The 22,949-nt window shown below is 49.6% G+C and overlaps 1 protein-coding gene across 6 annotated transcripts in view; it reads left to right on the top strand.

Annotated features, from left to right (window-relative positions):
* LOC135108502 (uncharacterized) overlaps positions 1-20,999 on the top strand; it is a 96,684-nt gene extending 75,685 nt beyond the window's left edge. For all 6 annotated transcript variants that reach the window (XM_064019587.1, XM_064019591.1, XM_064019589.1 and 3 more), the window contains 2 exons: positions 8,329-8,882; positions 13,123-20,999. In XM_064019587.1, coding sequence (XP_063875657.1) covers positions 8,625-8,882; positions 13,123-13,788 — 924 coding nt within the window. In that variant the 5' untranslated portion in view covers positions 8,329-8,624 and the 3' untranslated portion in view covers positions 13,789-20,999. The remainder of the gene's footprint in view (positions 1-8,328; positions 8,883-13,122) is intronic.
* Positions 21,000-22,949: the final 1,950 nt, after the last annotated feature.

Below are 22,949 nucleotides of genomic sequence, written 5' to 3'. Positions count from 1 at the left end.
ACCGCCTGTCTGCCCCTTTTCCCCATAACTCGTCTAGCTTTGTCGCTCCCTCGCCCCCAGCCGGAAGACTGATAGCAGGGGAAAGGCGTGGTTTTAATTTATTACTCTTGCAATTAGGCTTTCCCTGGTCATTGCTGTGTTCACCAGTACATACAGTGAAGGATTAGTGTCCTCACCCCCTTTCTCCCCTAGTCTTTGCCTTCATCCTCCGCGCTCCCGTGTTTGTATGCCTGGCAGCAGCTCCGGAGTAATTGACCAATAATATCGGCGTAAGTGTAACGCGGAGTGACTGACCGCTCTCTTGGGCCGTCTATTGGAAAACGGTAGACCACAGCGCCCCGACCAGAGAGGACTTGAGGGGAAACAAGGGTTCGGAGGGGAGTCAGTCCATCCATTTAGCGGCTGCATTCACCCTCTAATGTAGTAGAGAGTAAGTGTGTTGCTCTGGGGAACTGGACTTGGCGTGGCGCTGCTGGTGGCGGGGCGAGCAATCTTAGGCCGCTCAGGCAGATGGGAAATGACATGGAAATGGAGACGTGATGCAGACGAAGAGACAGATGGGGTCGCGGCCACGTGAGTCGCCTGAGAGAGAGCTGGGTCGCCGGGAGATGTCATGAAGAGGTATCGGGAGATAGGCGGAGGGGAAGGGGGTTACCAAAATTTGAAACTCGAGGTGAATTTCACGAATGCGGAATTAGCGTGTGCCAGAATGCAGAATATGGCACGTAATAGAGTTTCGTGCACATGCTATTACGACGATGGCTTTGGGGTCCCGAATGGTGCGTGAGGTAATGGTCTGGAAGGTTGCACAGGGGGGACGATGGATGCTCTCCTCACACCCTCCCCACGACAGCCCCTCTCTCTTCCCCATGCCCTACCTTCCCTTCTCCTCCCTCCATCTCCTACTCTTCCCTCCACCCTCCTCAGCCCCCCTTCGCCCCCTTACCATTTCCCAACTTCATTACCCGTTGTTCCATCCCTCTGCTTCTATGTTTCCTCTCGATCGCGACACCCTTTCCTTCCCCACCTACGTCTCATCTTGTCTTGTCTCCTTCCGGTCTTTTACTCGTTTATTTCTCCGTAATCCATCCATGAATGCCCTTCAGCTTTACATATCCTTTATTGCTTTCATAACCACATACTTTACTACCAAAACTGAATTTCTTCCTCCCTTGCTCTTCTATCGATCCTCTCTGTTTTCCCTTCCCCTCTGTCCCTCCCTCGCAACATTTCCGTGTTTCTTTTTCCCGTTTTGAGTGGGTGATGTTTAGGTCCAGTGGGATGCTGTCCGCTCCCACAGCAGGACCATGGTGGGACCCGCCCCGCGTACCCCCGTCACGAGCGGCTGCCGCTGCTGCTCCCGCCCGTCTTTCCTCCGCCACTATTATGGGCTCTTGGTCGTGTCTGCTTCCTTGAGTGAGCCTGCTTTGTGTGTGCGTGCGTGCGTGCGTACGTGCGTGCGCGCTAGTGTGAATTCTTGGTGCAGTCACTCATTCATCCTCAGTTATCAGCCTTGAATTATGATGGACCTGTATTCATTAGCCTTTTGTGTTTTGGCTTTTTAACGTCTGGATCGCAATGTTTGAGTGAGCGGACGGCCAGCAGGTGAAACAATAAGGTCGGTGACCCGTGTATGATGGAGCTGGTCCGTAATGGCTGTTTCATGCTAAAATATGCAATGTTGTTGGATCTGGACATCCTGGAATATTATAGTAATTTGTGAATGTTTAATGAAGTACAGGAATTATACAGGGGCGGGAGCAGGGTACTCATTTGCACTTATACATTGTTAAAGGCGAGTGTAAGCACGTCTAGTCCAGTTGAGATGAAATGGATGGAATTTTGCCGAAAGATTGCCTGTGTTGTTTCTGTGGCTTAGTGCATTAAATCAGCAAACTTGATGCCTCGTTATACAAGACCAAAACCCTTCTTGTCAGTAGTAACCATTTACTCGCAACTGATCCTTCCCTGACCTTCCAATTAGACTTTTAGATTCCTACTTAAAGCCAAGAGTTATGTGTTCAAGTGATAATGTTTTTGCCATTAGTACTATGATTTATTGTGGATAAGATCAGTGACTGGCAGCGATTTGTCAGTTGTCATAGTTAGTGTGACAAGATAAAGGCATGTCCTGGGCTCGTAATGCTACATGTGATCTGTTCTTCCACTGTACAACTCAAAGTGTGAGATGTAAATTAATGCTGTTTCTTTATCCATGTGAATAATTTCTACTTATAAAACGGCTCAGTTACTTAGCCCTTGTGAATAATTTCTATTTATAAGACGGCTGCTTTGCTTCCGTGTACTAAAAAGCGACTAAAGGGGAAGAGAACACACGGCTGCCTACCTTCCTCCCATATATCACCCCTCTCCCCGGCCCCCGTTGCCGCTTACGGGCCTCGTTCTTACCGCGAACCAAGAAGAGGCGGATGGGGTTTTTATTCTGGGATTCAGAATGTTATCCTTTTTACTTCGTTATTTTTTATTGGCTCTTATGTTGTGCAATTTCGTTTGGAAAGGGGCTGGCTGTGTATCACTTATTTTCATTGTTATGGTTATCTTACGTAACACTCGGTACAATTAGATGCAGTCTGTGTAGTATCAAGTTAAATAATACGTCCTTGGTAGCCACGGAGGATGTTTGTTCATACTCTCAGGACGCCTACGTAGACCCAGCGGCGTAATTCCCCGCTAAGATAACGGCACCCTCACTCTAGTCCTTATCAACAAGGCCATAATAAGAGTTGTCACCATTATGGATCTAATCTCTCGGCTAACACCACAACCACTACGGCGCCAAAGAGTGGGCATGCGGGACTATCTATGAGGGCTGTCTGTGCTCCTGTACTGCACGCCTCTAGTCCCTCTCGCCCTGAACCGTGTTGCTGTGACACTCCATCCTTTTTCCTCTCTGCCTCACCTTGCTGTATCATTCCATTCCATACGTATTCCACCGTGGCCGGATATTATTCGACGGGCCTGCCTCCCTCGTCCCTCTCCATTCCTCTAGGGTGTTACGGTATGTGTGGGTGGGTGTGTGGGGGCGTAGAACCTTCACACGCGAGTGGTATGTATACTATGCTCTCTCTCTCTCTCTCTCTCTCTCTCTCTCTCTCTCTCTCTCTCTCTCTCTCTCTCTCTCTCTCTCTCTCTCTCTCTCTCTCTCTCTCTCTCTCTCTCTCTCTCTCTCTCTCTCTCTCTCTCTCTCTCTCTCTCTCTCTCTCTCTCTCTCTCTCTCTCTCTCTCTCTCTGGCGGGCGCGTTTGCTTGCTGTCTCACATAGAGGGGAAGTAACGCTGCGGCGGGGGTGCGGAGGCAAGGCGAGGAGGAAATCGGGCTGGGGAGGAGGGGAGAAGTCATCGTGTGATACCAGCCTCCGCCACAGCTTTATAAACACGGCCGATGCTTATGTTGGACCCACCTCACGCCCCGGCTGGCTCCCATCACCTGCCACGGGCATATATATTGGGGCTCCGCTTACCACCCCGCCGACCCACTCTGCATTATTAGCGCCTCCACTTCCAGCTTGCACCAGCCGCCTACTACTTACTATACATGCATACACATAGTGCTTTGGGACGTGTTTGATCTTTTAGGCGAGTATTGCTCTCTTGAATGTACGTATTAGTTTGGTCTTTCTTGTTACGTAGGTTTGTTAGGTTTTGTTATGTGCTTGAAATCTAACGGAACATCCCAGTGTATTTCTCTCTCTCTCTCTCTCTCTCTCTCTCTCTCTCTCTCTCTCTCTCTCTCTCTCTCTCTCTCTCTCTCTCTCTCTCTCTCTCTCTCTCTCTCTCTCTCTCTCTCTCTCTCTCTCTCTCGTGTGTGTGTGTGTGTGTGTGTGTGTGTGTGTGTGTGTGTGTGTGTGTGTGTGTGTGTGTGTGTGTGTGTGTGTGTGTGTGTGTGTGTGTGTGTGTGTGTGTGTGTGTGTGCGCGCGTGTGTGCGCGCGTGTGCGGGTGCGCGCAGCACCTTTCAGAAAACCTTAGGACGGGAGCAGTTCGATACCAGGGAGGATGGGGGGATAGGGAAGGGTAGTAATGTGGTTAATTAGTAAGACGAGGCTTGCTTATGTCCTGCAGGAATAACTGAACACTGGTACAGCATCCTTCCTGGCCTGGAGGGCTACCTTCAAGGGTAACTGTCGTGCTCCCTTAAGGAGGGAACTTCAGCCTCATTAGTAGTTGTAACTTGAAGTCATCGGTGGTTGGCCTGCCGGGCCTCCAGACAACCTTTTTTCAGCGAACTAGTGAGATGTCAGCGTTGATGGCAATGGTTGTTGTGGTATTACTGTGATGACGCTGCAGGAGATAGTGACCCCACTACCCGCTAGCAAACTCCGCATGTGCTTCCCTCAAGGGACGTGCTTACATCACCCGTCATGCAGCCTTGGTGATTGATATCGGTGCGTGGCAGGCGGCTGTGTTTCTCCTCAGTGTGGAATGCCTGGCCTTGGCATTCCGCTCGGCGTTCACTCCTCGTACGTAGGTGACACACTCCCGCTGCTCGTGAACTGGTGCAATCATTCTGTTATGCCTTTCCTGCTTGCACTCGTCATTTTCCACCGGCGTGGTCCGAATGGTCTCTCAGCTGCAACGTTTTCTGCCTTGCGTGACTCGACATTGTGTTGTTGTGCAAGTTAGTTTATTACAGCAAGAAGCACAAGGTTACGTGTCAGCCTGAGCTGCCGCGTCCGCTTAATGGCTTACCACTAGCGCTGGAAATTTGCTCTCTCTCTCTCTCTCTCTCTCTCTCTCTCTCTCTCTCTCTCTCTCTCTCTCTCTCTCTCTCTCTCTCTCTCTCTCTCTCTCTCTCTCTCTCTCTCTCTCTCTCTCTCTCTCTCTCTCTCTCTCTCTCTCTCTAAGACGGTAGTTCATATGCTAATACTAAAGTCTGCCTCAGGTAAAAATCTGTTACGACCATCCTCTTAGTTCCCTTGGCAGTCCTGAACATTTTGCATGATGAGTGACACACACACACACACACACACACACACACACACACACACACACACACACACACACACACACACACACACACACACACACACACACACACACACACACGCGAGTCGTGGAATAATTTTACATCTTACACGTGAATATGTAACCCACGTGTATATGCTTTTCATGTGGAATTCAATATAGAAGTTGAATTTGTCAGACTAAGCAGGTTGGGTTGCAGACTTTCTAATAGTGAACTGAAAGGGGATTTGTGAGGGTGAACGTGGGAGATACGTTGCCAGGAGGAGGGGGAACGTTGCCAGGAGGAGGGGGAGGAGGAGGAGGAGGAGGAGGAAGAGCCGCGCCCAGAATCACAATTCTATGTACGGTTCCCTCAGAGTCTGGGATGAAGGCCTTGCAGGTGGACAGGTAATCTCCCTTCTGAATCCCCTCTTCCTCCCCCTCCCAGGTCTGTAAATCCCCCCAGAGAGCAGAGACGCACTGCTTTACTTGCCTCCCTGGTCCCCTGCTTGTGCACGGCTTGCCTCCCTGCCACGCTACCACAGGGTCGAGGATTTTTTGATGGACGTTTAGTGTGATGGAGGAACAAGAGCAGGCGAGGTGAATAGTGTGGTGGTGGGCTGCCTGCTGTGGTGTTTGCTGGTGGTGCTAGTGTTGATGGTGATGCTGGGACGATATTGCTGATGGTGGATGTGCAGCTGGTGCATTGGTGGTGGTTAGAGTGGTAGTTTTTGTTATGGTGGCGGTGATGGTGGTGTCTCGCCTCGCCCAGACGGAAAAGTGCAACGAAGGCGTTTAGATGTTTACGTGTTGAGCGAGTGATGGATGCCACTGCTGACCCGCAGCCTCGCAAAGCCGGAGCTCGTGATTATAGGATAAAAAGGCTCTCTTGTATGCGTGGATGTTTGTGTGTGGAGGGAAGGAGGAGGATAAACACTGATCCGTCCTTATCACTGTCTGTTTTTTTTTTTTTTTTCAACCGTGTCTGGCTGTGTATAGTTGTCTTACAGAACCTTAAGTTGTTATCGTTATATGCAGAGCAGCGGGTGCTTTTTGCTCGTGATGTTTGATGCTTCGTGTGATTGGCACTGAGGAATGGGCACTGGTTGGTTGCCTTATTAAGCGACTGTTGTGATCTAAGTTTCCATGGTGTTTCCTTTTAATGCTGGCGTGGAGCCGATTTCCAAGACTTTAATTAAGACCAGGAGTCAAGTTGTTGATCTACACACACACACACACACACACACACACACACACACACACACACACACACACACACACACACACACACACACACACACACACACACACACACACACACACACACACACACACACACACGCGCGGGAGAGAGAGAGAGAGAGAGAGAGAGAGAGAGAGAGAGAGAGAGAGAGAGAGAGAGAGAGAGAGAGAGAGAGAGAGAGAGAGAAGGGGGGAGGTAGGGAGGCGAGTTTGGACTAGTTAGGTGAGGATGCTGGAGGCAGTTTACTGGGCCTCCTCCCCCGTGGCAGGCAGCGCAACCCGCCCTTTGTGGAGACATTGCTCCCGACCCTCACTCGGATTTGCTCTTTGGTATCCAGCCACCCGTGCCAGCCGCCCCACAATATCCTCATCCACTCGCCAGTCAGCCATTACTCTCTATAACTGTCCCGCCCCGTCACCGCCGGCCTCCCTCCCTTCCGCCCACCTGATCCCACCTCGTCTCGGGGGTAATAGTTTAGCCCCCTTCTCCCCACCCACCTCTCGTGTTCGTCTCCCATCACCTCTCGTGTCGCCCAGTCGCCTAACGTGAGAGGAGAAAGGCACCTGTTAGCTCGTTCATGGTAACCGCCGCCGCCCATACTACCACCACCACCACGTCACCACCATCACCACACCACCACCACCACTACCACTTCAGACCCGCCCGCCTCTTCACTGCCATGTTACTCTATCCTCAAGAATTGGCTCAATCTGGGGTGTTTTTGCCCGGCTGAGGATTGATAAGGCGTCTCTCTCTCTCTCTCTCTCTCTCTCTCTCTCTCTCTCTCTCTCTCTCTCTCTCTCTCTCTCTCTCTCTCTCTCTCTCTCTCTCTCTCTCTCTCTCTCTCTCTCTCTCTCTCTCTCTCGTGTTTTATCTCAGATTTATAGGACGGTGAATCTATGTGGATTTGGTGGCCCAGCCCTGCGATGGACGCCGCTTCCTGGGCTAACTGGTCCCCGTGTTCCCTTGATTTGTTCTTGGCTCAGTGATGCAAGGGAGACCTGCTCCTGCTGCACTGATTTTTTATTTTTTTATTTATTTATTTATTTTTTTTTTTTTTTGGGTGGGGAGGAGTTAGATTTTGATAAGCTTTTTTCCCCCCATTGTGACGAGCAATCTTGGGGTCTTAAAAGATGCAGTAAAAGTGTTGTAATTATTTTATGGTTCTTTTCTGTTCATGAAGTTTTTCTTTTTGTGAGGGATTGTTTAGTCTCTCTCTCTCTCTCTCTCTCTCTCTCTCTCTCTCTCTCTCTCTCTCTCTCTCTCTCTCTCTCTCTCTCTCTCTCTCTCTCTCTCTCTCTCTCTCTCTCTCTCTCTCTCTCTCTCTCTCTCTCTCTCTCCCCTCCCCTCCCCTCCCCTCCCCTCCCCTCCCCTCCCCCGTTACGCGTTGAAAGGCATGCTGTAATTACCGCATGCCACGGAGGGGAATATTTCATGCTGTTAGTAAAATCTGGGCATACTTTTACAGCCCTTCGCCCGCTGGAAAACTTTGGCAATTTCTCCTAATATATGTCCTTTTCCCCTCAACTTAACTCGGCTTTATGGTGTTGGCTTGCAGCTGCCGGGGAGGGAGGAGGGAGGGTGGGCTTGTCTGGTTTGGTCTGCCTTGTCCAGTACTGTGGGGAAGGATTACTTGATTACTTGGTGTCTTGGGCGGAAAGCAGGAAAGCAAAGGTATCTATGAGGAGCGACTGATTGACTAAGACTACTGGGTGCATGTGCATATATTGTATCCTCCATGCAAAAACGTGTTGTTTTGTGTGTGGAATGACTGACACGTGGATACAAGCCAGGAGGAAGAGTGATGATGCAGAGCGGCAGGGAAAAGAGTGGTGAAATGATGGCGGTGATGGAGGGTGATGTCCCCAGCTCGGCGATGGCTGGTGGTGGTGGTGATGCCAGTGACTCATGCTTAGGTTAAAATTCTCTATCTTCCTATTACGTCAACCTTTCCTCCCACCGCTTCTCACAGATTCCAGTACCTATTAGTCATTAGTTGGTATTTCCTTCCGAATGATGGTACTCTAGGAAAAAAGTTCAGTGAACATTTAGTGTTGCTGATGTTAATCCATTATGTATTCATAAATGTCTCTTTTTTAACACGCATTTTTCTGTTCTTTGCAGGTAAGACGGCGTTTGTTGGGTTGAGCCGTCTCCCAACGAGGGCGTGACAGGAGTGAGTGAGTGAGTGTGGTGTAGTGTACCTTAGTGGCTAACTGGTGGTGCCCGCCGAGCAGTGAGGTGTTAGTGGCCGCTTTCCACCCGGCCTGGCCACCACCATTCCCTTCCCCCAAGTGTTGATGGTGCCCGCGTGGTGTTAGTGTTGATCCCGGCTGGCTTTGGTGCTCATGTGGACGTGATCTTAGCCGCCTGTCTGTTTGTCTGCCAACCCGTACCGTAGCGACCCCGGTGCCGCTGGGATGAAGAGGCCTGTGTCTGAAGTATACTGCACCTCTCCTTACATCGCTGTTCCACAGCTGCAGGGCTTGCAGGCTGCTGTGCCCCCTCCACAGGCTGCCCCTGTACCCTATCCACTACACCAGAGCAGCCTAGCGCCTGCCTACTCTCCAGCCTTCACGCACGCTCTCACACCCGTCTCTGTGAGCCCGGCACTCACACCCGTCTCTGTGAGCCCGGTGCTCCCCCACTACAACCCAATGATGCACTTCATAGACCAGGTAGGGTTCCCTTGTCCCGGTGTTGCCTCGCCTCCCCCTCAACACCTCTCTTCACTTCTTAGTGGACCTATGTAGCAGTGTGTTGTGCGGACTCGAGCACACTGACGTCACTCTGTTTTGCATGTACCTCAACCTTTGTAGTGGTAGTCCCGATTAATGTGTGTGTGTGTGTGTGTGTGTGTGTGTGTGTGTGTGTGTGTGTGTGTGTGTGTGTGTGTGTGTGTGTGTGAGAAACCTGCAGGAGACACGTCACGTTCTTTGCAGGCTGCGGTGGTGGTTTGAGTCATACCGTGTATTAGGTTCCCCGTAGTCATTTCATCGATCCTGCCACCCTTCGGAGCCCAGCGCCCGGATGACGCACCACAAGGTTTATGGGGTTGGGAACTTTTGTGATGGTTACCGATGTGCGGCGGTCTGGGCGACACTTTTGGAAGGAATGATGACCGTGCAACGCGCATGTGTGTGAATGACATTCCTCACATTTGTGAAAGATTGCATCGTCATAGTATCTGAAGAAAGAGCATGTTTGAGGGAAATGTATGGGAAGATTATTGTCACATTATGATGCAAGGGGAAGAATGTTGTAAGGCAATATCTTGTCAATCTGTCCAGTTTTATGAGGAAATATATATACGGAATTATTTACACAATTTTGATGCAACTAGAAGAATTCTGTAAGATGATATTTCGGTTACATATTTTCAATCCCTCCAGCGGTTCATGCATATCATTAATTAATTTCTATTTGTAGGGCGGGAAGAGACAGGCAGGTCCCCTCTTATACCAAAGGGTTACTAGGCGGGAAGAAGGGCGTGGGAGGCTTTGTTACTATGGAGACGGCTTTCAGATGTGTTGCTAAAGAGATGCCCTATTTCGCACCATTGTTTGAATACAGAGGCGCGTCCTTAGCTGGTGGGTGACCTTGGCGGCGTCTTCCTCTTGGCCTACAGATCGCGACCTCACTTGGCGTACCACTCAGACGTTCTTAAATGTGAATGCATAGGTTTAATAACATTCAATAACATCTCCATCTCGTTCTGACATTCACTTCCGCCTAGACTTCACTCACATAATCGCCAAACAGGTTAATGTAAGGCGCTGTAACTCACTCCAAAGTTTCCCTCACGCCTTATGGGAATAATTTGTGACCAACCAGCAAGAAATGGGGAGAACTGTTGCATTGCTTGAAATTCCATAAGATATTGTGTGGTTAACATTAAACTGATGGATGTCTTGAGCTCAGATGGCCTTGGAGGGTGTCTTTGATCTATTTTTTTTTTTCAGTTGTAGTAGTAGTAGTAGTAGTAGTAGTAGTAGTAATAACTTATAATAAAATTATAAAAGTATGATAACAGCTAATAAAATTATAAAAGTATGATAACAGCAACACCTTAAACACATTTATGAAATCCATGGAATATTCCTTAAACATTTTTAAATATGAAAGAATATGAAACGTAAAAAGATATACTAAGTTTGAAGACATAAAACAGAAGGAAGTAATGTAAAAGAAACATGTTATCAGTTTCAAAAGAAGAGGAGGAAGGCAGAAAAAAAAAAAACAAGACATCGATCAAACAAAAAAAATAAAATAAAAAAATAAATAAATAACTTTCAACGTCAAGAAAAGCACACAAATAAAAACAATGAACTGGCACGTGTAGAATAATTATAATAAACATAGGAAATTCATAAGACTCACCCATCAAGTAAAGAGGAGGCGGAGGGGGGGGGAGGAAGAAGAAAAAAAGGTGCGTTCCTTGGGGAATATTCACCATAAAATCAATAAACCTGAAACTTCATTGCTCTTCAACCTTGTCTGTCTACACGAAAGTTATAATAGGGGGAAAAAAAAATAAAGGAACCTCTCTGAACACTACGTGGGTGACATTACCATTCACAACACGCCTGAGCAAATTTTGTCGAAAGGAAAGACGCCTGGTGTAATAGTCCACTAAAGCCGGATGGAGTTGAGCCACCACCTCCCTCACCCCCCCGAGTCTTCTATTACGAGACTCGCGGAGGCTGCTACGGGAGGTGACTTAGCGGAGAAGGAAGAGGGAGAGGGTGGGGAAAGGTAGAGGAGAATGAGGAGGTGGAGGTGGAGGGTGGGGAGGGGTAGCTTTCGATCAGTGTTAATTAGACCACCATTAAGGGTTTGGGGGCGGAACAGGTGAGGCGCCCTTGCAGCCTTTACCTGTCCTCGCCCTTACCGCCCCTCATTTCTCGCGCCTCATCTTGTTGACCTTTGAAAATTAGTTTGGATCCGTTTATTAACTCGTCTTAATAGTTCTAGACGAGGAGGAGGAGAGGGAGTACCAGGATTACTTGATCAACCCTGCGTCACCTAGTTAACTTTATTTTCTCGCCTGTGATGACCGGGTTATTTAGTTTGTATTGGTCTCTTTTAGTGATTGGCGAGAGCGGCGGTGGAGTCAGATCCGATTACCTCGTTTATATTGTTACCGCCAAGTCTGGATATAACTTAGTTTCGGCTCGAAGGCCATGCGGGGCTCAGGCCAGTAATTGTGGGGAGGTAAACAAGGGAACACTGCCTCATCATCGTCCATTCAGCTTTACCACCCGGATAAGTGTATGTGCCATTAAGCATTATGACGTGCATTGTACTTCCCCTTCCTTCAAGATACTCTGGATTAGGTGAGAGAAGGAATAGAGTTTTCCTGGGTACACTTCACCCTCCTGTCACGAGACTGAATGGTGTGTAATGGTTGCCACACACTGGACGAGGGAGGATCCCCGCGCGTCCTTTGTCTGCTGTTTGAGCTGATGACAATATTTAAGCGCGACTCAGGGTCTCATAGTGGAATTTGACTGGAAATTGTGCTTATTAGAGGTGAGCTGCCTCATGAGGCCGATGATTTTAGTAGCTGAGCTTCCAAGCGGCGAGAAATATTGGCTGCTGGCACCTTTCCTTCTTCCTGATCTTTTTATCTCACGTGCTCCCGCGGAGGCAGCCTCAGTCGACAAAATTAATTTAAGTACGTGGCCGCTAGGATAAGGTTTGTAGCTTGATAGCGAGGACGCATCGGGTAGTAATTAGTCCCCAGGCGCCAGTTTACTGTTGGGGGTCAAGGAAGGAGGGAGGGCGTGCAGCTCCCCGGGATGATCAAAGTGTCATTACCCGTAGCCCGTCAGACCTCCCTAAGCGCCCACCTTAATGACTTTAGTATTGATTGTCCCAGCAAGGTATGGTGAAGGTGTGTTGACTTCCCCACGAGCAAGGGACGTGTCCTTCTCACTTAGGCTTGTCGCAGCAGAATAGTTTCTGACCCGACAATGACCTTTTCTGACGTGATCGATCGATCCCCGTGGAGTATTGGCCATCGCTGGTCTATGATAGGCCAAAGGTTGTCGTGTCTGGTGAAGATATGCATCACGAGTCATGTTAGGCGACGGGGACACACCTGCCGACATGTTCCCCGGCCGAGCGCGGGTCTGAGTGTCAGGGATGTTATCTTTGGGGTGGCTGTCGGTGCCACAGTCTGATAGGGATCTCCTTGTCTCCACCCAACACGGCACCGACACACCCGCCCGTCGTTCCTTCGTGAAATGGCATGTTGTGAAGGAAAGTTGGCCTGGGGAGAGGTGCTGTTACTGCATTGATCTCTCGCGTACCTTACACACACACACACACACACACACACACACACACACACACACACACACACACACACACACACACAGTGGTATTTACTAGTATTCTGGAGGTGTTATTAACTTGCGAGGGAAAGGGTGGGAGGAGGGAATGGGGCGACATTAGCTTTGGAGGAGTTGGGCGGTAACTCTCAATCACGTCACGCATCACGCCAGGGTCGCGTGCGTCTCGTGGTAGCGCCGGGGGTATCCTGTGGTTGCAGTGAGGGTGAAGGGGAATGAGGGTGAGCGAGCTTATGGAAATGCGGGAGCCTGTATTGGTGAACATGCACTACGTCGGTCTAAGGGGCGGTGGGCGAGGGCCGCCGACACGAGCCAGAGCCATTACGTGTGACAGCCGTGGCCGGCGTGACGGCCGGAGCAGTAGCACGACCCTCAGCCCCTACACACACCGGCCAGACACGAAGCTCCCTTCCTTAAGAACTCGAGCCGCCACGTCCATGGCCACGTCCCTCACCAGCTAAACGTTTGAAGGCCAAAATATTCTACTCAAATACGTATTCATTGGTACATACTCGTATTTGACGTAATTTTATTTTCTCCATTCCCACGATGTTGCTTTCAGGCGAGAAGTAAAATATGCATCCGGAGGGCGCCAGCTTCGCACCCGGACGAGCGGCCCCAAGAGGTGAATGTCAAACCCGTCAGGAAAGCGCTATCAGATGAAGGGCGGCGGGCCAGTGCCGGGAGCCGCCGCCACCCCAGTCCCTATCTCGCCCAACCAGCCTGTGGGAACCCCAGCCCACCTGCCTCCCCTGCCTCCCGCCTCCTCGTCTTCCTCTCCTCTCCTACCCTCGCATGCCTCCCCGCCCCAAGTCCTCCCCATCTTCAGTTCCTCTTGCAGCATACACCCTTTACCTGCCTTCCCACGCTGCCTTCTTGCAGCCAGCCTTTGCCACGTTTCCTCCTGCCGACTGCTTCTCGCCCTCCATCTGCAGTGCTGCCCACTTACTGCCACCAGTTATCCACCCGTCTCTCCTGCATCACCACCATCACGGGGGAGGGTTACCGTGAGTCATTTTTCGTTGGTGCCTCATTGCCACTCGCACTTCGGAGGAAGGGTTGCCATCGGCCACCCGTCCTGGCGAACAACCTCCTCCTCCTCCTCCTCCTCCTCCTCCTCCTCCTCCTCCTCCTCCTCCTCCTCTTCTCCCCCCCGCCAGACACTCATATTTGCTACCTCCTTGGGGGCCGAGTCACTCCGCAGACGCCGCCGTGCAGACTCGAGTGAGTCACCGATGGGGTGCAGCCTGAAGCCAAAAAGAAAACCAAATAGGAGATTCATACCTCGATGATTGTGTAAGGAAGGGTTCGAAATGACGCCCTTGTTGGGTTTTCCCCCGTTGTGCTAGCGAGGGTGAGGCTGGTGGGAGGTGGTTGTTGGTGATGCCCGGCTAATCAGCAGTGTTAGATAACGTAAACAAGAGTCAGTATTTCATTATCTTTTCCCTCTTTTCCTACAAATGAAGGTCTGAGCATCATTTTACAGAGTTACGATTACATTTCCTTTGTGTACTTCATATTGGTTGCCTTTCGCGTCTTGCAGGTCCTTGTTATATAAGACTTGGTGTACTCGTACTCTAGCGTCGCTGTAGCCTGCGGACACCCAGCCACGCAGTCGCACTACGTTTTACCCTTAACCTTAGCCAGCCACCTAATACCTTCGCCTAAAGCTCATACTTATTACTCTAGAATTGTCCCTCACAAGCCTGATTTATTTTTTTCCCCCACGTCGCCGCTGCCCGTGCCCAAACACCGCACCCTATACCCACTGTGTCTAACCACTCCCGCCACCACTCCTCTCTCTCTCCCCATTACACCTAGAGCCACACTCATTGCCCGAAAGCCGTCCTCCTTCCCTCAGGGCGCCTCATTACGGCCTCGTGGGGGAAAAGTCATCTTCAGTTTACCGTCGACCTTAAAGCTGGAGGAAGAAACTAGAACTTTTATAAGCCAGAGTGAGGTGGACCTTCCCTGGAGAACTTATAACTTGTGTGGCCGAGGATGATTTCACGGGGGAGGAGGAGGAGGAGGAGAGGGCGTATGCCATGCCTGTACTCCGCATGCCGCTCCTTCCTTAGGCACGCCTATGTTCAGTCTTATGAGTCATGAGTTGAGCATTACGTACGTACGTGTGTGTGTGTGTGTGTGTGTGTGTGTGTGTGTGTGTGTGTGTGTGTGTGTGTGTGTGTGTGTGTGTGTGTGTGCAGCAGCCTCCCACGCCCCCAGGAAGTGCTGCGGGCTAAAACACAAAGCTGTTGTTATAATGGTTTAAAGACCGCACGCAGCTCCTTTATTTGTGACTAATGAGCGTCATTTATTGACGGTCCCTGATATGTATTGAAGTCTTGTCCCCGAGGAGAGAAAAAAAGAAAGAGCAGGATGGAAGAGAAGGGGCGGGGGAGGAGGAGACCCAGGAAGAGGAGCAAGAGATTATAGAGAGAATAGATTAACGAGTATTCTGAGCACCCGGGGGCCAAATAAAGAAAGAGGATCCAACTCGACTGTTTGAGTGTAATTATGCCTCATTCTTGTGCCTGAGCTGCCTGAGGGAGGGAGACAGGGAGGAGGGAAGGCTCAACAGTGTGGGAGTGAGGGAGGAAGAGAGAAAGAAGGGGGAAGGAAGGAAGGACGGATGGATGGTGATGATGATGAGGATAATGAAGGAAAAGCTTAAGTGGTGCCACAGAGATGACCTCCCGTCCTGTCATCGTCCCTCCCTCTCCTTCCCTCACTTCCTCTTCACCTCCATGTTCCCTGTGGGCACGTAGCTGATTAACCTCACCTGCTCAGGAAGGTAATCTCTCTCTCTCTCTCTCTCTCTCTCTCTCTCTCTCTCTCTCTCTCTCTCTCTCTCTCTCTCTCTCTCTCTCTCTCTCTCTCTCTCTCTCTCTCTCTCTCTCTCTCTCTCTCTCTCTCTCTCTCTCTCTCTCTCTCATTTGAGGATGAAACATTTGAACAGCGAGTAATCTAGCCCAGGTGAGCAAGAAGCCAGGGTTTCATTTACTCAACCCGGAGTTAATGTAATTCCTCCGCCCCCTCGCATCTAGCTCACGTCTGATAACAAAGACTCAACTAGGCTAATGAGGAGGGTGTCTGTAGAATGTTGGGGGGTGGGGAGCACCTCCGTAACTGGGGATGAATAGGAGAGAGAGAGAGAGAGAGAGAGAGAGAGAGAGAGAGAGAGAGAGAGAGAGAGAGAGAGAGAGAGAGAGAGGAATCTGTCATTGATTTAGGGGTTGCCAGTGCGAGCTTTTCTCTGTGGCGTGTCACCCATCTTCTCCAGGTGTGCTGCGAGGTGAGAGAGAGAGAGAGAGAGAGAGAGAGAGAGAGAGAGAGAGAGAGAGAGAGAGAGAGAGAGAGAGAGAGAGAGAGAGAGATGGTTTAGGGTCTCTTCCTTATGTTAGCATCAGATAGGAAGGCGTTCGCGTGACGGCGAGGCTAACAAAGCCTGGGGTATTGCGTAGTAAAGTAAGAACGAGTTAAAAATATGCTCTTGGTCTCAGTTTTTTTCCTAGTATTCACCTGACAAACTGACTGGAGAGGAGGTGGAGATTACTGGCTGACTGATTTGACTGACTGACAGAATGACAAGAGTTGACTATTTTGCTGATAATAGGTTTGATTTACGTACATATAGGACTTAGGTATTCAGAAGACTACTAACTGAATGGGAGTGGGTTAATTAGACCGTACTTTGATTGGGAATGCAATTAAGTTGGCTGGCGTTGATGAAAGAAGACTGACTGTAGCCAAGCAGAGTAGACTAAGTTTAACTGAGAATAATTAGGTAATTCACAGGTAGATCGGGAGTCCAAAAGAGCAAGAAACTAATAAGGAAAGAAAAGAGGATGTACACAAGTTGCATTAAAAAGGTCTTAGTAAGCTGCCTTGGTTTGAGTAAGGAAATGTTGAGCGTGGCATTCAGCACTAACCTGTAGCAGGCAATCCCAGTAATTCTTGGCGTTTAGTGTTAAGGAGTGGTGAAACGACGGGACAGACGCGCACTGTTCTCCCTCTCCCTCTCTCCCCTCCACCACTCCCTCCGTGCCTCTCATGCCTCTCCTGTGGGCGAGTTCGATAAGAGTCTAGCATAGAGAAACCTTTGTGCTGTGCTACTTCTGAGGCCGTGAGATGCAGTCTGGGAATGTATATGCATCTCTCTCTCTCTCTCTCTCTCTCTCTCTCTCTCTCTCTCTCTCTCTCTCTCTCTCTCTCTCTCTCTCTCTCTCTCTCTCTCTCTCTCTCTCTCTCTCTCTCTCTCTCTCTCTCTCTCTCTCTCTCTCTGGTGCTGTGCAAAGTCACTGCTATTTGTCGGCAGTGCGGTGCTGAGCCCGGTCTGCGGCGGTGATGGGGCGGATCTGTGGAACCATTGAAGGGTGTGGCTGGTGTTGAGTGGTGTGGCGGCAGGGGTGGTGGTGTAGGCTTACGGGCGTGATGTATGAGACAGCGGGCGGGCAGTGGCGGAGTGTGTAAGCCGCCCAAATGATACCTGACGCCGCATAATGTACTAGGACACCCGACACCTCATATGCCATACCCCTCCCATCCCCCCCCCTATCGCCAAATCACCCTCCCCTTACATACTTCCCTTGCTCTGACACTTCTGTCTCCCGCCTCCTCCCCTCGTATCCTCTTCCCCTCGTCTTTCTCTCCCCTCTTCCCTATTGTTCCCTCGGTGCGTCTCGCTAGTGTGCCGGATGTAACTGTAGAGGGCTCGTTTTTAGCACGTGGTTATCCTAATGGCGGGGGAAAGATACGGATAAGTCTGTTTTGTTTGCGATCATTGAAGCTGTGTGTTCAGTTCTTTATATTGGACGAAATAAATTTACCTCGTGTATAATATATTCTACTGTTCTCGAAGTTATGCATGGATGTTTCTCTCATATAAATCTTTTCACTGCTTGGCAATTTTACCAATAAATACGTTAAGTTTTTCGGACTGTTTTTGCACGGGCCCTTCGGTTCGTTAACCTAGAAAAGAAAAATAATCGCCAATTTCCTCTTTTTCTGTTTTTATTCATATTTGTACTGTACTCCGGATAGCAACAAGACATTTTGTATGAGTAAAAGGGTTGATAAGAAAAGTAAATTATGGCCCGCTATATATAACTTGATGTAAGAATGAATGAACTTTACTCCAGTTTAATTACCTTGATATTTTCTTACCTCATATATAACGGAGAAAGACGTGGAGATAGATAGCCAATAGAAAAAAAAATCTGGCTATGCCTCGGTCATTATGGGAAAGTCCTGAGATTTTTCTTTAATCTGCCAAGTAATTAAGTCTTCGGATGAGCTGATAACACAGTGAAAATTTTCGCGTTAAGATGGAGCTTTTCTATAGAGGATTGCACCTGAGGACGAGGCGCTTCGGTCCCTGCGGTAATCTGCGGGTTAAGGAGAGTCTCTATTCCCAGATATGATTAGATCCTTATGTCTTTCGCTGAAGCTCATCTCTGAACCGTTCACAGTACTGAGAGAGAGAGAGAGAGAGAGAGAGAGAGAGAGAGAGAGAGAGAGAGAGAGAGAGAGAGAGAGAGATATGCCAAGCGCTCCTCCGTCCCACCCTCCACCCGTTGTAGGTAGGTAGGTAGCCGAGGGGGCCACACGCACACAGACATCATTTCCAACACAGCCGTTCAATTACCGCCGCATCCCTCCCCCTCCCCGACCCTCCAGCACCCTTTCCTCACGTCAAACTGCCGCCTCGACTTATTGATTTTTAGCGACAGCGAGATAACGGTTATTGGGAAGAAATATTTCGCCCCGGATTGGTGGAGAAGACCTGGAGAGAAGGATGATGGAGGGAGGGTGGAGGCGAGGGTGGTAAGGGAAGGGTTAGTGTGATGCTCCTCTGAGGAAGGCACTGGTCGCTGGGGAGTTGAGAGAGGAGCGTTGTGTCCTGGGATGTTATAGGGTGGCGTGCGAAGTTGCCTTATTGTGTATTAGGGAAGGGAGGGGTGGAGGTGTGTGCCGGTAATACATTGTGTTAGCGAAGGAGGATCGGGAGGGTGGAAAGGGTTTTAGGGCGTAATGGGTTCGTGAAGAGGTTAGCAGCGTGATGGGCTGGTCTTGGTCTGGGCTTGGTGGTGGGCTTGGGACGATGAGACGCGGCCCTGTGTGTTTGTGTGTGTGTGTGTGTGTCGAGGGAGGGGAAAGGTGGCTGGATGTGGTTGGGTCGTGATTCTTTGTCGCTTGGTGAGTATTTGGTGGAAGATTCCCCATGACCTTCTCCTTTGTTCCGGCTGTGACTTACTTTCTTCTTTTCTTTCCTCCTCCTCCTCCTCCTCGCCCTCGTCCTCTCCTCTCCTCTCCTCTCCTTTCCAATGTGAACTAAGAGTGGCCGTGGGGTGAGGATGGAAGTTATTTGAGTGGTTAAGGTTTCTGTTACCAAGGAAGGGAGGCCTAAGGTCATTAGGCCTATCATGTAACCATGCCCTTTCCCTTTTTGCGCGCCCCTCAGTGAGGCACTTTCTTTCCCTCACTTTCTCCTTCTCTTGGTTCTTCCTCCACGCCTTGCATGTTTTCGCCCTCATCTTCATCCAAACTTCCCGCCTCCAAGTTTTCTTAACCTAGTGATTTATTACTGTGTTTTATATTGCCAAACACTTTTTCCTACGATTACTCTCAGGACCTCCGTCATTCCTCCTTCACTTCTTGACGGTCATAACCTTACTAACGCCGGGGCTCTAAGAGGTAAATTTTCCTAGTACTGTACACTAATGCATTTGTGAGGACAGATATGTTCCCTGTAGGCCTTGGTTGGGTGGAAGGGAAGCAGAGGAACCTCAGGCCTGGCGTGTAAGAGGGAGACTTGAGTGGATGCAATTTATTTCAGACAGCTTAAACTCCCCCTCTTCCTGTGTGTGTGTGTGTGTGTGTGTGTGTGTGTGTGTGTGTGTGTGTGTGTGTGTGTGTGTGTGTGTGTGTGTGTGTGTGTGTCAGTCTATCTCTCTCAAAAAGGGGAGTGGAGTTCGATCGCGTGGCCCATGTGGCGTGAGGTGTGGGTGAGCAATGGGCGCCTCACCCTCCTAGCCTCTCCTTACCTGACGAACCCTCACCTGGCTTACATCATCGCCAGAATAATCACGGCAGGGGATAAACACGAGCTTATTTTCGATACTTCAAGGGTACTATTTTTTCTCACCGTTTTTGCTTTGCCCTTCCAATTTCATTTACTTTTATTATAGTTATTTTGACCGAACACATCTCAAGGTTGATTCCATATTTGCTAACGTCACCACCATCGCTTGGCAACCAAGACACTGGCTCATCCCGGCCGCCGCCCATCCATTCTAGATCTCCTCCCCAAGGGTTCTTTAAAAGGGCAAGGTTATATGACGGAGACGTTCAGCTTCCCATGTCAAGAGGTAACATAAGTTTCCGCTCAGATGTGACTCCCTCGCCTTTCACCGCCGCGCAGCAAGGAAGTGCCTTTGAGAAATTACCGGGATTTTCGTTCACTCGTAAGAATATCATAATTTTCTACGTATGGTGCGGAAAAAAAAGAAAAAACAACCTGAATGATACACCTGCTGATGCAAGAGAGAGAGAGAGAGAGAGAGAGAGAGAGAGAGAGAGAGAGAGAGAGAGAGAGAGAGAGAGAGAGAGAGAGAGAGAGAACTGGTAGTGAAGACAGAGTTTAGGGTTGTCTTTGAAGGAGTGGGTGGGTGGTCATGGCCAGGGCCTTGCAGTGTTGCCACCATCCGTCCCACGCTTTATTCTCCTCACTCACGAGGATTCTCTGGGCTGCGTTACTCATCCCGCCGTCCACCCATGACCGCTGGTATTCTCCATGTGTATAGATCTTCCAGCAGCGCCATATATCTTGAGCGTCTCACTCACGCGCCCTGTTGACACCGCGTTAAAAGAAATCGGTGCGAGTCTCGTCCATCACGGCTAGACGGACTGAAGCCTCTGGTCCACGGGTAGTCTGGACCGGGCTCTCAGTGACCTTTCAATAGATAGAGCAGAGTCACGGCGGCAGGTGGAGGCCCAAGCACCAGGTGGATGGAGGAGGAGGAACGTGCTGGTCAACTCACCAGTGTGCGGGGGAGTGTGAGGGAGGGAGGGAGGGACGCCTCAATCCAAGCGTGAAGGCTCTCAAGGTCTGGGTTGGCCACGGTCATTCCCCACTTATCCACGTAGTGAGTGGCCCAGGGAGCGGGGAAGGGACGCGGGGACGAGAGGAGGGAGGTCCGAGCTAATGAGCAGAAGCCGGAAAGTCCCTGCTAATATAAAGCTGATGGGTAATGACCGTAATTAGCACATTGATGACAGCGGTGCGCCAGGTGACTTAACCCATAACGAGAAATTTGGGAGAAGGAGCAGTCAGCCAACCAGCCTAACGAGGGCGTAGGCCTAACTCCCGTGTCTACAGGATAATAGCGCCGCCCGTAATTGTATTTCTTAAGTAGATAGAACGAATTAACGTGTTAATTACCCGTGTCGTCGCATCACGAGGTTAATTCTCCGTGACAACAAGTAGATTGTACCAGGATTTTACTCAAGGATCAATTGTACAAGTAGGCCGTGCTCACAAGGGCGAGGTGCTCGTAATTAGAAGGAGGCGCTAATGTAAACCGGTCTGGGATTTCGGGAATGGATGGAGTGTGCTGGCTGAGTAATGTTGGGTAATTCATGGCCTTTATTTCCGTCTTCAGTTTCCTCCTCCTCCTCCTCCTCCTCCTCTACTGCATGGGGTGTTTCTCCTCTCGCCCCAAGCGGACATCTCTCTCCTACCACACAACACTAACTTCATTTCCCCGCTGACATAACTCCATTTACACGTGCGCGGCCGTAACCTGCGCGGCACTGCGTAAAAACAATGTCACGGAGAGAGAGAGAGAGAGAGAGAGAGAGAGAGAGAGAGAGAGAGAGAGAGAGAGAGAGAGAGAGAGAGAGAGAGAGAGCGTATAATGTTTTCCCCATGTACTGCCTGACCAAGTGAATGAATGAAATCTTCGGGGTCTGCACACCCCTTTGCGCTCGCTCGCTCTCTCTCTCTCTCTCTCTCTCTCTCTCTCTCTCTCTCTCTCTCTCTCTCTCTCTCTCTCTCTCTCTCTCTCTCTCTCTCTCTCTCTCTCACCTGTGTCGACGAGAATTCCTGTTCATAATGTTCTGTCTCGCCAAATATTCCCGCTGGCGTGAATCCTTTACAGGTAAGATCTAAACACATCTTATCTTGGAGAAATATTTTAAGTACTCCGTACATTTAGAAGATGCAAAGGCCGCCCATTAAGACAGAAGTTGACTTATAAAAAATGGAATTCTTTCTCATTTCTTTTTCAACAAATATGCTTTGCGGGACTTTTAAAAGCTTTTATTCATACGCGGGAGTTTTTAATAGTCTCCAGGTTTAAGGTAATATTTTTCTCCTTCCTGTCGCGAGTCTTAAGGTGAGCTCATTCAGGTCTGTCCTCATTAATTATCCCTCTTATAAAATGTATAAATAAGACTTTCACCTCCGCTACACTTCCAGTCTTCGCGGCGCCTCTTGATTAATCTAGTGAGGAAGTAGAAGTGGGTTAAAAGTGTGTGTTTTTCGTGTCGTTGTCGGGTGTTGGAGGACAGAGATGTACTAGGAGCTTTAGGTTCAGGAGGAGGAGGAGGAGGAGGAAGAGGAGCTGGTGCAGGAGAATAGAGTCAGAGCTGCATGGTCTTAGCAATTGCATTTGATAGAAGTAATCATCCTTTCACTCCACTTCCTCGTAATCGTTGATCTTATCGCATTCCTTTCTGTCTCCCTTTCTCCTCTCCTCCGTCTACCTCACCTCCTCCCTTCTCCTACGTCCACTCCACTCTCCTCTCTTACTTTACCTCTTCCCCTCTCCGCCGTTTCCCCATCCCCTTCCTGCCGCTCCCCCTCTTACTTTCTCCAGGTGTAGGAGTCACCTTGTGGATGGTCGTCGACCCTCCACGTGTGCTTGCCGCTGCACCTTTGTGTCCGTACTTGCGTCAGGAGAGAGAGAGAGAGAGAGAGAGAGAGAGAGAGAGAGAGAGAGAGAGAGAGAGAGAGAGTGCGTGTTATATATTATCGTGACATTCACATCGACATTCACGTTATTTCTGCCATAAAGTGACGTACCTCCTCTCCTTTACACGGTATACTAGTAGTGGGAGGAAGTAATACAGCACGTGTATTACTTCCCAGCCTGATATATACATTTAGTGTCTTTCCTTTAACTATGATTAAAATAGAACAAAAATAGATAAATAAAGGGTAGAGTGGTCGTGTTGAAGATTCTCCCGACCTCCAGGAAGTGAGCGAGCCGTGTAGTATTGGTGGTGTGTTTAAGACGAGCCATTGTGTTGTGTGTGTTGAGACATTGAACTTTAACCACATCGCCTCTTCCTTCACCACCACCACCTCCACCCCTCCTCCTCCTC

Source organism: Scylla paramamosain, chromosome 17 (genome assembly GCF_035594125.1).
Source record: "Scylla paramamosain isolate STU-SP2022 chromosome 17, ASM3559412v1, whole genome shotgun sequence".
NCBI classification, from domain to species: Eukaryota; Metazoa; Arthropoda; class Malacostraca; order Decapoda; family Portunidae; genus Scylla; species Scylla paramamosain.
The sequence above is the reverse complement of the archived record's forward strand: the minus strand, read 5'-3'. Positions and strand labels throughout refer to the sequence as shown.